General features: G+C 30.8%; 1 protein-coding gene across 2 annotated transcripts in view; it reads left to right on the forward strand.

Moving 5' to 3' along the window:
• LOC106466604 (protein outspread-like) overlaps positions 1 to 10527 on the forward strand; it is a 35385-nt gene extending 24858 nt beyond the window's left edge. Inside the window, exons 15-19 of one of the 2 annotated variants that reach the window (XM_013926898.2) lie at positions 1280 to 1412; positions 1851 to 1967; positions 4584 to 4655; positions 7183 to 7329; positions 9955 to 10527. In XM_013926898.2, coding sequence (XP_013782352.1) covers positions 1280 to 1412; positions 1851 to 1967; positions 4584 to 4655; positions 7183 to 7302 — 442 coding nt within the window. In that variant the 3' untranslated portion in view covers positions 7303 to 7329; positions 9955 to 10527. The remainder of the gene's footprint in view (positions 1 to 1279; positions 1413 to 1850; positions 1968 to 4583; positions 4656 to 7182; positions 7330 to 9954) is intronic. The other variant, XM_022394639.1, reaches the window with a different exon arrangement.
• Positions 10528 to 12594: the final 2067 nt, after the last annotated feature.

The following is a 12594-nucleotide window of genomic DNA, read 5'->3' on the forward strand; positions in this document are numbered from 1 at the left end:
AAAGCTAGATGTAATTTTTGGAATTACTTGAAACTGATTTTGGTTAAGAAGTTAGCACACAAGGATCACCTACAAAAGCTGTAATGTTTTCAAACGAGACCCAAATCTATTCTTCTTTATTCTTCTGAAGAAGAATAATCAACTAATTGAAAGCGCTCGAGTTTTGGGTCTTGTTTGAAAACATTGAAACTGAGTTTAGTAGGCTTTTTCATTCCCAATATTAGAAAAACCAAACAGCACTATATCTCTTTCCGTTATTATTTCAACATAAAATTTTTGTATGTTCTCTGATTCTCTCTGTTGACAATTTTAATTTTTTTTTGTACAAAATGAGTAGAATTCTCTACAATATTTTCAAAGCTTCTTTCTAATTGTTTTAAATATATGTATTATAGTATTATCTCTTAAGAAAAAAAAATGACTTTTCCTTTTAGTTAGTTTATCTTGGCTAATGCTCCAAACTGTTATTTATATTAATAACAACTGTTTTGTTTGATTCTCTTTTATTGTGTCAAACACTAATTACATGATGTTATGTGCTAAAAGCTTGCCAGCTTTTTGGCATATAACACCTTAATTTTTTTAATATTTCTGAGCAAGTATGTGACAGACAAAGGATAGATTTAAAATGCAAGTTTTACATATCTCTAGCCCCCAGTGGCACATCCTGGCCCCAGTGTTTAATGTCAAATCACATTATAAATAGTTACCTATGATTCCAAAGACATGCATATTACACAAATACAGAATGTGTATATCAGAAGCAAACATAAGTACGATATTTACTAAAAATTGGGCCCCCCCCAATGGCACATCCGTATGTCTCCTGATTTACAATGCTAAAAACATGGTTTCGATACCCGTGGTGGGCAGAGTACATATAGCCCATTGTGTAGCTTTGGGCTTAACTTCAAACATACCATACATAACTCTAGTATGAAATGTACAATGGATTAATTAATAGCGATGTATAGAAACACATCTGCAGTTTATTTTGAACCTTATCATGAAGATTAGGCCTACTGATTAATTATGTTTCTTATATCTTCCTGTCTTTTCATTAAATACTTGATTGCCTTATGTTTTAGGTTATATATTCAATAGGAAATTAGTGTATAATCATTTTCAGCTCATAACTTAATGAGTAATTCTAACTGATAGTTTTAACTGGAAATTTATTTTTTCACATTCTCAGTTAATAGTTCTATTGAGAAATTCAAGCTGACATCTGTTAGTTGTACACAACTTTGTAGAAACTTTGACTTTTTTAAATTATTAGGGCAGAACTTGAAGAGATTAAGCAAGAAATACTTGCACTGTGTGAAAAATACTCCATTAAATGTTTGGAAAATGCCTCATTAAAGGAGAATTTGGAAATGCTTAGTAAGCAACTTGAAAATACCAGCTATCAGGTAAGCACATTTGGTAATTATTAGATCTCAGTGCAGTTCTTTATTTTGTAGTAAATACTTTAAAGAATTTTGAGTATGAAGTAATACATATCATGCACACACTGTTCTTTTTTTTCTAAATACTCTAAAATGCTAGAATATTCTAGGTTTAAAACATTGATATACCTTTGATTCAGTATTATTACACTCTAGCTGTGTAATTATTTACACAGCTGTATGCCCAAATAAAGCATTATTTTATTAATATAATTAATAATTCCTTAGATATTTCTAGTCACTTTGGATTTTGAAATAACACCACCAATTTTTTATTTAATCATGCATATAAAATTGAATTTTTTTACAGAAAGTTATCTCTATTTGAGAAACTGAAAACAAACATAAATCACATGGATATAAACCTCCAGAGACATTAAATAGTTGTCCTTTTATTGACAGGTGTTTGATTTAATTGCCCGAAACAAACAGCTACAAGCCATGTTGACATCAGAAGTAGCTGAGAAGAAAAAAGAAGTATCTCAAGACAACGATAACAAAAATTTGGAAAGGTTAAAGGTATCAACATTTAACTATTACTTTTATTTACTGATACATCTTGTAAATGGTGCTTTTGATTATAAACATAGGAAGGGGAAGTTACTCCCACTCCTGAAATCCTAGCTTGCATTTCTGTACAATGCTAATCATTAAGTCATTTGCTCCACACAAACAAAAGTAAAAATCATTCTGGCTACAGCATGTTGATTTGATATCCCTCTACTGTTAAGTCTTCATACTTCATGAGGTGTGATAGTGATACAATGATTTTTAATTACATAGCAAAACTTACTGTTTGTGAAAGTTTTAAAAATAAATTGAAGTATATTATTCAACAAACATTTCAATAGTGTGTAGCAGATGTTAAAGTAACATCTTCAAACTTTTTTTTTTTAGTTGTAACTTCTCAGCACAAGTAAACTTAACTAAGCAATTTAAGAAAAATTAACTCGACTTAAGGAGAGTTAGATCAATAAAATTAAGTCTAAAATTTGATAATGATGTTTAGTTTGCAAAGAAATCGAAGAAACAGAGAAACCGAAATTACAATAAATTAAGATGATTTGATGATACTGTAAACCAGCCAGAAAATATATAAGGTATAATTTCGCTTAGTTACCCTGTTATCGGTATTTTTAATTTTAATACAAGTAATGAATTGCAAGATCTGACAGTTCTTTTTGTCTTACAAGAGCATTTTCTGTATTATAACATATCAAATAACAACATCAGCAATGTAGCATATTGAATCAACCATGTTACTACTAAAATACAAAAAAAATTGAGATTTGTTAAAAACAATACAAGCTTTACAAAGTATCATCAATAAAAAATAAAGTAGTGCTTGGCCAGGACTTCATAAAGAAATGACTCAATCTCCAAATCAAACAAACACAAATATTCTAAAGCTGATAATAATAAAATTGCAAAATATAATAATAAGACATCAGGAAAGCAAGCCAGAAAAAGAAAAACCTAATTTGTAAGATTACTCAAAATAACAATATCAGACACTTCTCAGAGAATTAACATTAAATCACAAATAAAAGATAAAGTGAGTATTTACAGTAATATTTTTTAATAAAACAAATACCTTACATACCACAGTTTCAAAAATCTCTAACGTAATCTCTCTTTCACGAGTATGTTTCATCTCTGGTCACTGCACTTGTACTCCAAACGCCATCTTGCCTGCACCCCCAATACATACATACTGACATCTTTTCCAAATCACTTTAAACACTACATATGTCACTCATCTCATGTTTAATATACACTTGGAAGTAGGTGGCAAAATAAAGTGTAGCTGAATCAAATGATAGAAGATAAAATATGTAAACAATAAAGAAAATCATAACTAGAAAAAAATATAAATTGATACCTTACACTATTTTAAGTAACTGCAGAAACCATGTAATATCTGAACTTGCTAATAAAGTAACAACAGAAGCCATGTAATATCTTAACTTGCTAATAAAGTAACAACAGAAGCCATGTAGTATCTTAACTTGCTAATAAAGTAATAATAGAAATCATATAATATCTGAACTTCCTAGTAAAGTAACAACCGAAGCCATGTAGTATCCTAACTTGCCGATAAAGTAACAACAGAAGCCATGTAATATCTTAACTTGCTAATAAAGTAACAACAGAAGCCATGTAGTATCTTAACTTGCTAATAAAGTAATAATAGAAATCATATAATATCTGAACTTCCTAGTAAAGTAACAACCGAAGCCATGTAGTATCCTAACTTGCTAATAAAGTAACAACAGAAGCCATGTAATATCTTAACTTGCTAATAAAGTAACAACAGAAGCCATGTAGTATCTTAACTTGCTAATAAAGTAACAACAGAAGCCATGTAATATCTTAACTTGCTAATAAAGTAACAACAGAAGCCATGTAGTATCTTAACTTGCTAATAAAGTAACAACAGAAGCCAAGTAATATCTTGAATTCCTAATAAAGTAACGACAGAAGCCAAGTAATATCTTGAATTCCTAATAAAGTAACGACAGAAGCCATGTAATATCTTAACTTCCTAATAAAGTAAGGACAGAAGCCATGTAATATCTTAACTTCCTAGTAAAGTAACAACCGAAGCCATGTAATATCTTAACTTGCTAGTAAAGTAACAACCAAAGCCATGTAGTATCTTAACTTGCTAATAAAGTAACAAAAGAAGCCATGTAATATCTTAACTTGCTAATAAAGAATAAAGTAACAACAGAAACCATGTAATATCTTAACTTCCTAGTAAAGTAACAGCAGAAGCCATGTAATATCTTAACTTGCTAATAAAGAAAAAACAGAAGCCATGTAATATCTTAACTACCAGATATTTACACCAGATCAATATTAGCAAATCGTCATCAGATCAAGAACTCAGAAGAATGGAAACCTTTTTTTTTTTTTTTGTTTTAAGGACTGTTTGAAAAATCGTTTAGGGTTTTTGCAAGAAAGCCAAAAAATACACAAATGTTAAGGCCTGTGAAGATTTGGATATGCTGATATTACAAAATAAAATAGAAAGAAAATTAATTATAGTTATAAAGAACACTTGAAAATATTCTTAATTTAGTCACTGGTTGCTAAGAGAACAATACAGATGTATACGACTCAATTTTTCAGCATCTTTTAAATCTTGATGAACCAAAAGATGAGAATGGTGACCCTCTGCAAAAGCTTGACTTAACAAAACATGTGAGTAATAGTAGCTTAATTCTTCATGCAGTAATTATACAGCTAAGTAGTTTTAATTCAGTGATAAAGAAGATTTTGTAAGAAACTGAGAAAACATTACTTTATATAAAGATGACTACATCCAACTGAGCTAAGATGATTTGTTGGGGAGATTGTTTTAATGAAATGGGTGAGGATAATTTTTCGACACAATATAAATTTTACTTTATACTTCCTGATACTTTTCTGAAGACTTAATTAACAGACTAGCATGCTAGTACTATGTACTTTTGAAATAGTTTCTTAGTTCCCTATTAATGATAATTCTTTCTTCCAAAAATACATTCATCAGGTTTGTTTTTTATGATTTTGAAGTACATTTTGTGTTTATTCTGAATACAAATAAGTTACTGTTTTAATCCTGTCCAGACAAGCCTACCTCATTCTCTGCTAGCCTGAAGTTCTGTTAGACATGTAAGCATGAATATCTGTACTGTGCTTTTCTGTGTGGTGGCTTTTTTTTTTTTTAATATACTTATGTTGCTACTGATTTTTGCCAGTTTTCCATGCTTTTGAGGCTACATCCATTCTTGGCACCTAATTTTAATTTTTCATGGATTGATCTTATAAATTTTGTAAACCATATATAAAAGTACTGAAAGATTAAAATTTTAACTAAGTTTTTTCCTTTATATATTTTTTCTTGATTTTTTAATTTCATAACACAGAAGGTCGTGAAAGAATCATTAGCACAAGCTACACAGTGGGCTATCTGTGCTGTGCCTACCTTAGTTGTGAAAAATACAAAAAGCATAGAATAATGTGCAACTTAAGAAAGTATAAAGCCACACATACACAACAAAGAAGCTCAAGGGTAATTTAAGAAAGCAATTGAAAGCTCACTGTTAACTAAGATATATTCCATTTTTTCAACTTTTGGACTGTCTAGCACATAGTTAATAAGTGTACGTACATGCATGTACATTTTTGAAAACTCATCTTTTGGTAAAGTGCATGTTGCTTGCTTTCATCTTTATGTGTTGTTGAGTTTCATTATATTGCTTGGCTAGTGTTGTCTGCTCGTGTACTTTATAGCTTTTATAAGTAAGATATTAATATGTTGTTTTTGTATCGGCTATATTTGAACTGTTTCACACATAAACTGTCAGTAACAAAGATAAGTATAAACTATAAAATTGTGTGAACAGTATATTTCATGTCTTATCACTGCTACTCTTATGTATGCTTGTTTACATTAAATTTGTACCAATAGTTTTATTGTATGTGCTTCCATTATTAATTTTCAAAAATGTAATGTCTTGTGTACATTCATGCATGAGAAAGTTTCCGACATGTTTATGTGTGTGTATTGTCTGCGTGTGTAGAATGTCAGTAATTTGGATGAACAGTGTCAACAGTTGGACCAGAATCTTGAAACTGAATATAGCCTACCAGAGCATGAGGTTAACAGTCTGAAAAATAAACTAGAGACTTTTGTTGCTTCCACTACCCCTGGTAAGAATTTTTTTTTACCCAGAACTAGGTGAGAGATCTGTCTTTATTCTTCACTTTATAAGCACTGCTGTATGTTGACTTTGAAAGAGAAAAAATACTTGTTTTCTTTAGCATTTATTGTATAACATAAGTGTTTCTAAGTACCGTGTATATTACTGAGTTGGGTTATGTTACTGTTATAAAAATATTTGACACCAACTGCTAGTAAACAACAAGAAAAAAAAAACTTTACAAAGGTGTTTTAGCAACTATTAGCTGACATACCTGTTAAATGTACGGAAAGGTAGAAAGACCCCGAGTAACATGAGGGCATCAGATCCAAATGCCCCCCCCCCCCATGTCACTCCTCAGGGGACATCAAGGGAACATACAAGGTACCAATCAGTCCAACAGTTTGTAAGGGGACACAATTCACAGAGTAGACATATGGATCCATTGGGGGTGACATGGAGGGTCAGGTATGAACCCTGACTCATCCCTCTACATCGCTACTCGGGGAGCCTTAAAGGTACATACCAGGTTTAATGACAATTGGTCCGGGTTTCGGCAGTCGAAGCAGATACACATACACAGACTTTTGTTAAATAATTGTTTAGATACAGTTCACTTTATTCATGACAATGACAATGTTCTTAACTATGGAAAGAGTCAGGTTAATTTGATCTTTTTTGCCTGTTACTTGTGGTAGGTGTCAGATATGAATATTTCAATGTGATTAAAGTTTATTTGGACACAATACCTTCATTCAACTAATTAGAAGGTGTTTTTTTTTAATATTACACAGAAAACCTAAAGAGGGTGACATAATGAAAAACAAAAGATAATTGTAAGAACTTAAGATATTTTATGTAGCAGAGATGGCTGGTATGGATATTAAAAACTTCAATTAAAAATAATTTGATTAAAGTTTTTAATACCCATACCAGCCATTTCTGCTATACATTTTTACTTCAAGTGGGTTTCTCGTCATCATTAAGATATTTTAGTACGAAGGAAGTAAATCTTTACACTTCAATCATTAATTGCAACTCAGAAAGAGAAAAGGACAGTAGTGGATACAAAAGGACAGAGACAAGCCTTGCCTCTCACCGTTATCCCAGTCAGAAGTAGTGGCACATTCTCTAGAAGAACTTTTGAATCAAAACCTAGATGATGATGTTCTGTAGCTGTTTGGCTCAAGGTTTGTTACTTTCATTAATTTATTCTCTGATTTTTAAGTACACTTCCATCTATATATACGTGAGAATAATGTAGAACCCACACCATGCTGAAAACTACCTGTACAATAAAACTAACTTTTAAATCAGTCAAGTGTAAAGCAGTTATGTACAGAATGTGAATTCAGTCTCAAGTACAGTGTGCAGGTATTCCAGTGTACAAAGTTTGGATGTAACTTCATAGATATTCTGTGTAATAGTCATATCATTACTTACAGATAGATAACATTTATTTTTTTAGGCAATTCCTATCCTACCCAATTGTATGAAAACACACAAAGATGGAAGCTTTTCTGAGATGCCTCTTATTCTATGTAAATATGTAAAACATGTATGATATACAAACAGTGATAGTTAAGCAATGTTTTCTTAATTTTTACAGAGTCCAAATTTTGTTAAGATTGTTTTTCTGTCCATATTGTCCTCTGGTTGCACAGCAGTAAGTTTACTGACTTAGAACACTCGAATCTGGGGTTTGGTTCCCTATAGTGGACACAGCAGATAGCCCAATGTAGCTTTGCTCTAACAAACAAAGCAGCAAACTGTCCAGGAGTCTTTGTGAGCATGTGACACCTATAATGTACAATTATTTCATTTAATAGAAAACTTAATCAAATCATTTTACCCGTCTACTGCTTATTATCTTATCAACTTTTGTTTTGTTTAATTATGCTCTACTACAGAAATTACTTTAACACTTGCTACTATTTAGTTTTTACAAATATATATTTTTTAAATACTTGGATTTTTACTAAATTCCACTACATTTACCTGCTAAGGAACATCAAGTTTCACTTTGTTATCATGCTTGAAATAATGAGAAATAGAAAATAACATTTTTTTACATTTTGTTTATGCCTTGGTAAAAACAAAACGAAATGTAACACATGTTAGTAAAATATTCTATTTCACAGTACAAATCCTCTAAGTAAAGTTTTTGTCTCAAATGAAAAAAAGTTTTAACTATAAGACGCTGTTCACTGACAGTCTTTACAATGTTATATTTAATGTTTTGGTTTTTCAAGTTGTGTTTTAAGTTTTCCTAAGAGGAAGGCTTAACAAACATAAAGTTTAGTTTCATTAAATATTATAAATTGATCCTTAGTTTCCCAGTGGGAACTAAGACGTTAGTTAGACGTGTATAATGTTTTATTTGAATAAAAACTGGATTTTAAATGTAGGGAATTATAAAAGTTTTATTTTCATCTCTGACGAAACTCAAACGATAAGAAAAATTTATACTAAATTTTGATTATATGTAAATATACGACATTCTAGTTGGATTTTGACCACTGTTAATGCGAGAAGTATTTTGTGCTTGCAATCCTATGGATAAAAACAAAACAGTTAAACTGAATGCGTATAGTTTAAAAATGAATAACAATAATACAAATATTGTACCCAGTACTTTCTTCTACTGCCACTTACAAATGACATACTTTGGTGTCTCTTTTCCGTAACTATAATTTTAGTAGTAATTTCATAGAAGTCTTACTTGTTCCTGCAACCAGAACAAAGGAAATGTTATTTAGTAAAATACTTGGTTCGAAATATAGATATTAGTGTTTATAAGTAGGTAGGTTATAGTATTTTTCAAAGTAATATTAGTTTTCATTTTGTTTTCCTTACCCTAAACCCCTCAACTATAAAAGAAATAAAAATATTTCATCCATGAAACAGAAACGGGTAATGGCAAAGTCAGAACACCCCGTTGCTGTAATGTCGTAATAGGACTTGGATTTATGAATAGTCACACAAAAAAAGGATACTTAGACTGCTAGTTTTATTTCTGCTAATTTCCATCATTAGCTACAAGATAGTTGTCAAAAAAACGTTTGTACACTACTAGATTTTGATATAGTGTAACAGTTTGTAAAAAAAACTAGTATATTTAAAGTGTAAAAAAAGTCACGAGTAGTGAGTTATATACAATAATAATAATTACTGACTGAATGCAGTCATATTTAAGTAATTTTGTTTCTCATACTTCAGCATGAATAGTTATACCATTATTTACAATTTTCTAATGCATTCATTCCAAATGGTGGTATGCAAGCTACTACTAGTAATAAGTAAAACAAAATATTGAATAAAATAAAACAAATGAACAAAAAGAAAGTCACTAGTTATAAGATGACATCCTCAGTGATTGGCTTATTCATAAGGCCATGCTTTGAAATGTTTCTATTTAAGTGATATACACTGTGATATTTTCTGTACGAAAATTTAATTTTGTGATCAGTGAGTTTATAATATAAGCAAATTGCAAAACAGAGACTATGATTGAACGTATAGATGTGTTACACTATCATGTTGTTGAGTTTATACAGATATGGGGCATGTTGGATGGATTATGGTTAGTTTAAAAGTATTTATGTCAAAATGGTTGGAAATTACTTCTAAGTGTTTTGTGATACTAAATTTGGAGACCTTTAACTTTACACATCCAATTTTTCCGTCATATGAAATAGGAAGTGACGGAGGAAATGTATGTTATCGACAAGTTGTAAAACGGTAAGCAGTCTATTTATGTTTGATACACACTGAATGTTTCTTCATATACATTCATTATTTTCTGATTTTTTCAGAGTTGATGAGATCTTCAAGCAGTCATGAGTTAGATGGACTTCCAAGTTTCAAGAAGTGGCAGATTCTGTCTTCTCGGCACTCATAACAAGACTGAAAAAAATCACTAAGATAATTGAAATATAATGTGCCTTTTGTTTGGTAATAGTTTAGATAGTTGTAACGGGTAACTGTACAGATTGAAGTTATGTAGAGTATTATAATGATTGACGTAAAAAATGCTTTAAAAGGGATGGAAATTTAATTTTCTTAAAAGCATAGAAAGATAATGTTGACTATAGAAAAAAAATATTTGTATGAAATTATGAACTAAGAATTTCAGACGCACAGCAGCTTTCTTCTGTATATGTGTACAGTTCTTCAAGTAGACTTACATTTAGTAAATAAACTAAGAAAAGTAATTATAGCGTAGATATGAAAATTATGACATATAATAGTTGATATACATATATATGTATGTATCCTTTATTTTTATCGTGTCACCTTCTCTTTTGAAGTGTTGGAAGAAGATCAGCATGTAGTGGGGCACTACTTATGTCAAAACTAATAAAGAAAAGCTATAACGATCTCTCGTAGTACCATTTTTCTCTGAATTATTCTCATGTTAAAAAGATGTCATTATTTTTCACCATTCATACCATGACACATCTATATTTAATGGTATTTTTTTTGCGTTAGTCTCATTACTAAAAAGACATTTTAACAGTTGTGATTTAACAGTAAAACCCTTATAGTAATATTACACCTACCTAAGTACCCTGCTTGCCTTTGACCTTAAATGTTTAGATATGCTCTTCTCATGGTATGTTCAGCAAAGAATATAAGAAAAACTAACAGGAGCTTTAAAGCTTAATAGTACTAGAGTAAATGTATGCCATAAACTGGATATGGCTAACTTCAGCCAAGTTCTTTTTTATTACATTAACTCCTTCGTATTCCGGTCATTACCCACCAATGAGGAGGGTTAAGGAAGTTAATTTAGCTATTGGACAAAGAATAGTTTTTTTTTGCATACGTCATCGTACTTTGTGTGTGTGTGTTTATATATACACGCACATGTAACTGAGAGAGTAACGGTCACACTTATTCAAAAAAAGCACTCGGAAAACATTGAAAATTTTGTTAAAAGATCCAAAATTCTAGCAACTTCTGAGGATGTAATAAAGTTGTAAATATGCCTTCTCATTAAATTTAAACAACACCGATTAAGTTTTTTTAAATTGAAGTATGAAATTAAACACGTAGTTCCTTGTGACTAAAGTGTTTTTCTGATATGATATAAATGGTACTTTAGAGTGTATTACATATTTATATTTTATTTGATCTTGCATTAAAATTATTTATTAAGTGTGAAACCTTAAATAGCTAAGCCTTTATATCTCTAATATTTACTATGAGTAGCATTTTTGTACTACCATAAACTGTGCCCCATTGTATCACCAATGTTCCTTGCCTTTGGTGACTTCCAGTTTGAAAGAAATTCCACCGCCCTTGTTCTCGATCACATGTTATGAGAAACCTGCATCTATACAGATTAAAGACTAAATTCAGAATAAATATTATAAGAAATACATTATATATTCATATACCACAATAGAACTAGAAAAGTATACTTATGATGGTAGGATAACACATAGGTTCAAAGAAACAATACAAAAACCCTATAATCCAAGTGTTTTCGAAAGGTGGATCTTTCTTCATCAGGGGCAAACTGGGAAAAATTTAAGAAAATTATACTAAAGATTATAGCTGCTTTTAAAAAAAACAAATGTTCACTATTAATGTATTAACGCTGACATATTACAAAAAAAGCAGAGTGCCTTCTCATTGGGCAAGAATCAGAATGCTGAAATGTATCACAAGATGCAGTGAATGAGCACAATGATAAGAAAAACACACATCTTGTCCAAGAGAGGGTTCCTTTTATCCAACTAAAATCCTTTAATGCCAAAACAAGTTTTCTATGAAAAATTGGTTTGGTATTGAAAATAAGTATATCCAAGGACACTAAATATAAAAGGCTGACATTATTTTCCTAGTTAATGTGCACATTATATACTAGTGCTTAGCCAACATGATAGTATGCATTAAAAACATTAATTATTAAAAATCCTCATATATATATACACCAACTGCTTAGAATTACGTATATGATATTATATCAATACAAGTAACAATTGTTGTGGTTTTTGTATGTAAGGAATAATGTTATCTCACCTATAAACCCATATAGGGACCTAATCCCATCCTTACTCACTCCTATAGACCCATATAGGGATCTAATTCCATCCTTACTCACTTCTATAGACCCATATAGGGACCTAATCCCATCCTTACTCACTCCTATAGACCCATATAGGGATCTAATTCCATCCTTACTCACTTCTATAGACCCATATAGGGACCTAATTCCATCCTTACTCACTCCTATAGACCCATATAGGGACCTAATCTCATCCTTACTCACTCCTATAGACCCATATAGTAAATTTGGGACCCAATCCCAGCCTTACTTTCTCCTATAGACTCATATAGTAATATAGGGACCTATTCCCATCCTTACTCACTCCTATAGACCCATATAGGGACCTAATCTCATCCTTACTCACTCCTATAGACCCATATAGTAAATTTGGGACCCA

The sequence above is a fragment of the Limulus polyphemus genome, unplaced genomic scaffold (genome assembly GCF_000517525.1).
Source record: "Limulus polyphemus unplaced genomic scaffold, Limulus_polyphemus-2.1.2 Scaffold2317, whole genome shotgun sequence".
Classification (NCBI taxonomy): domain Eukaryota; kingdom Metazoa; phylum Arthropoda; class Merostomata; order Xiphosura; family Limulidae; genus Limulus; species Limulus polyphemus.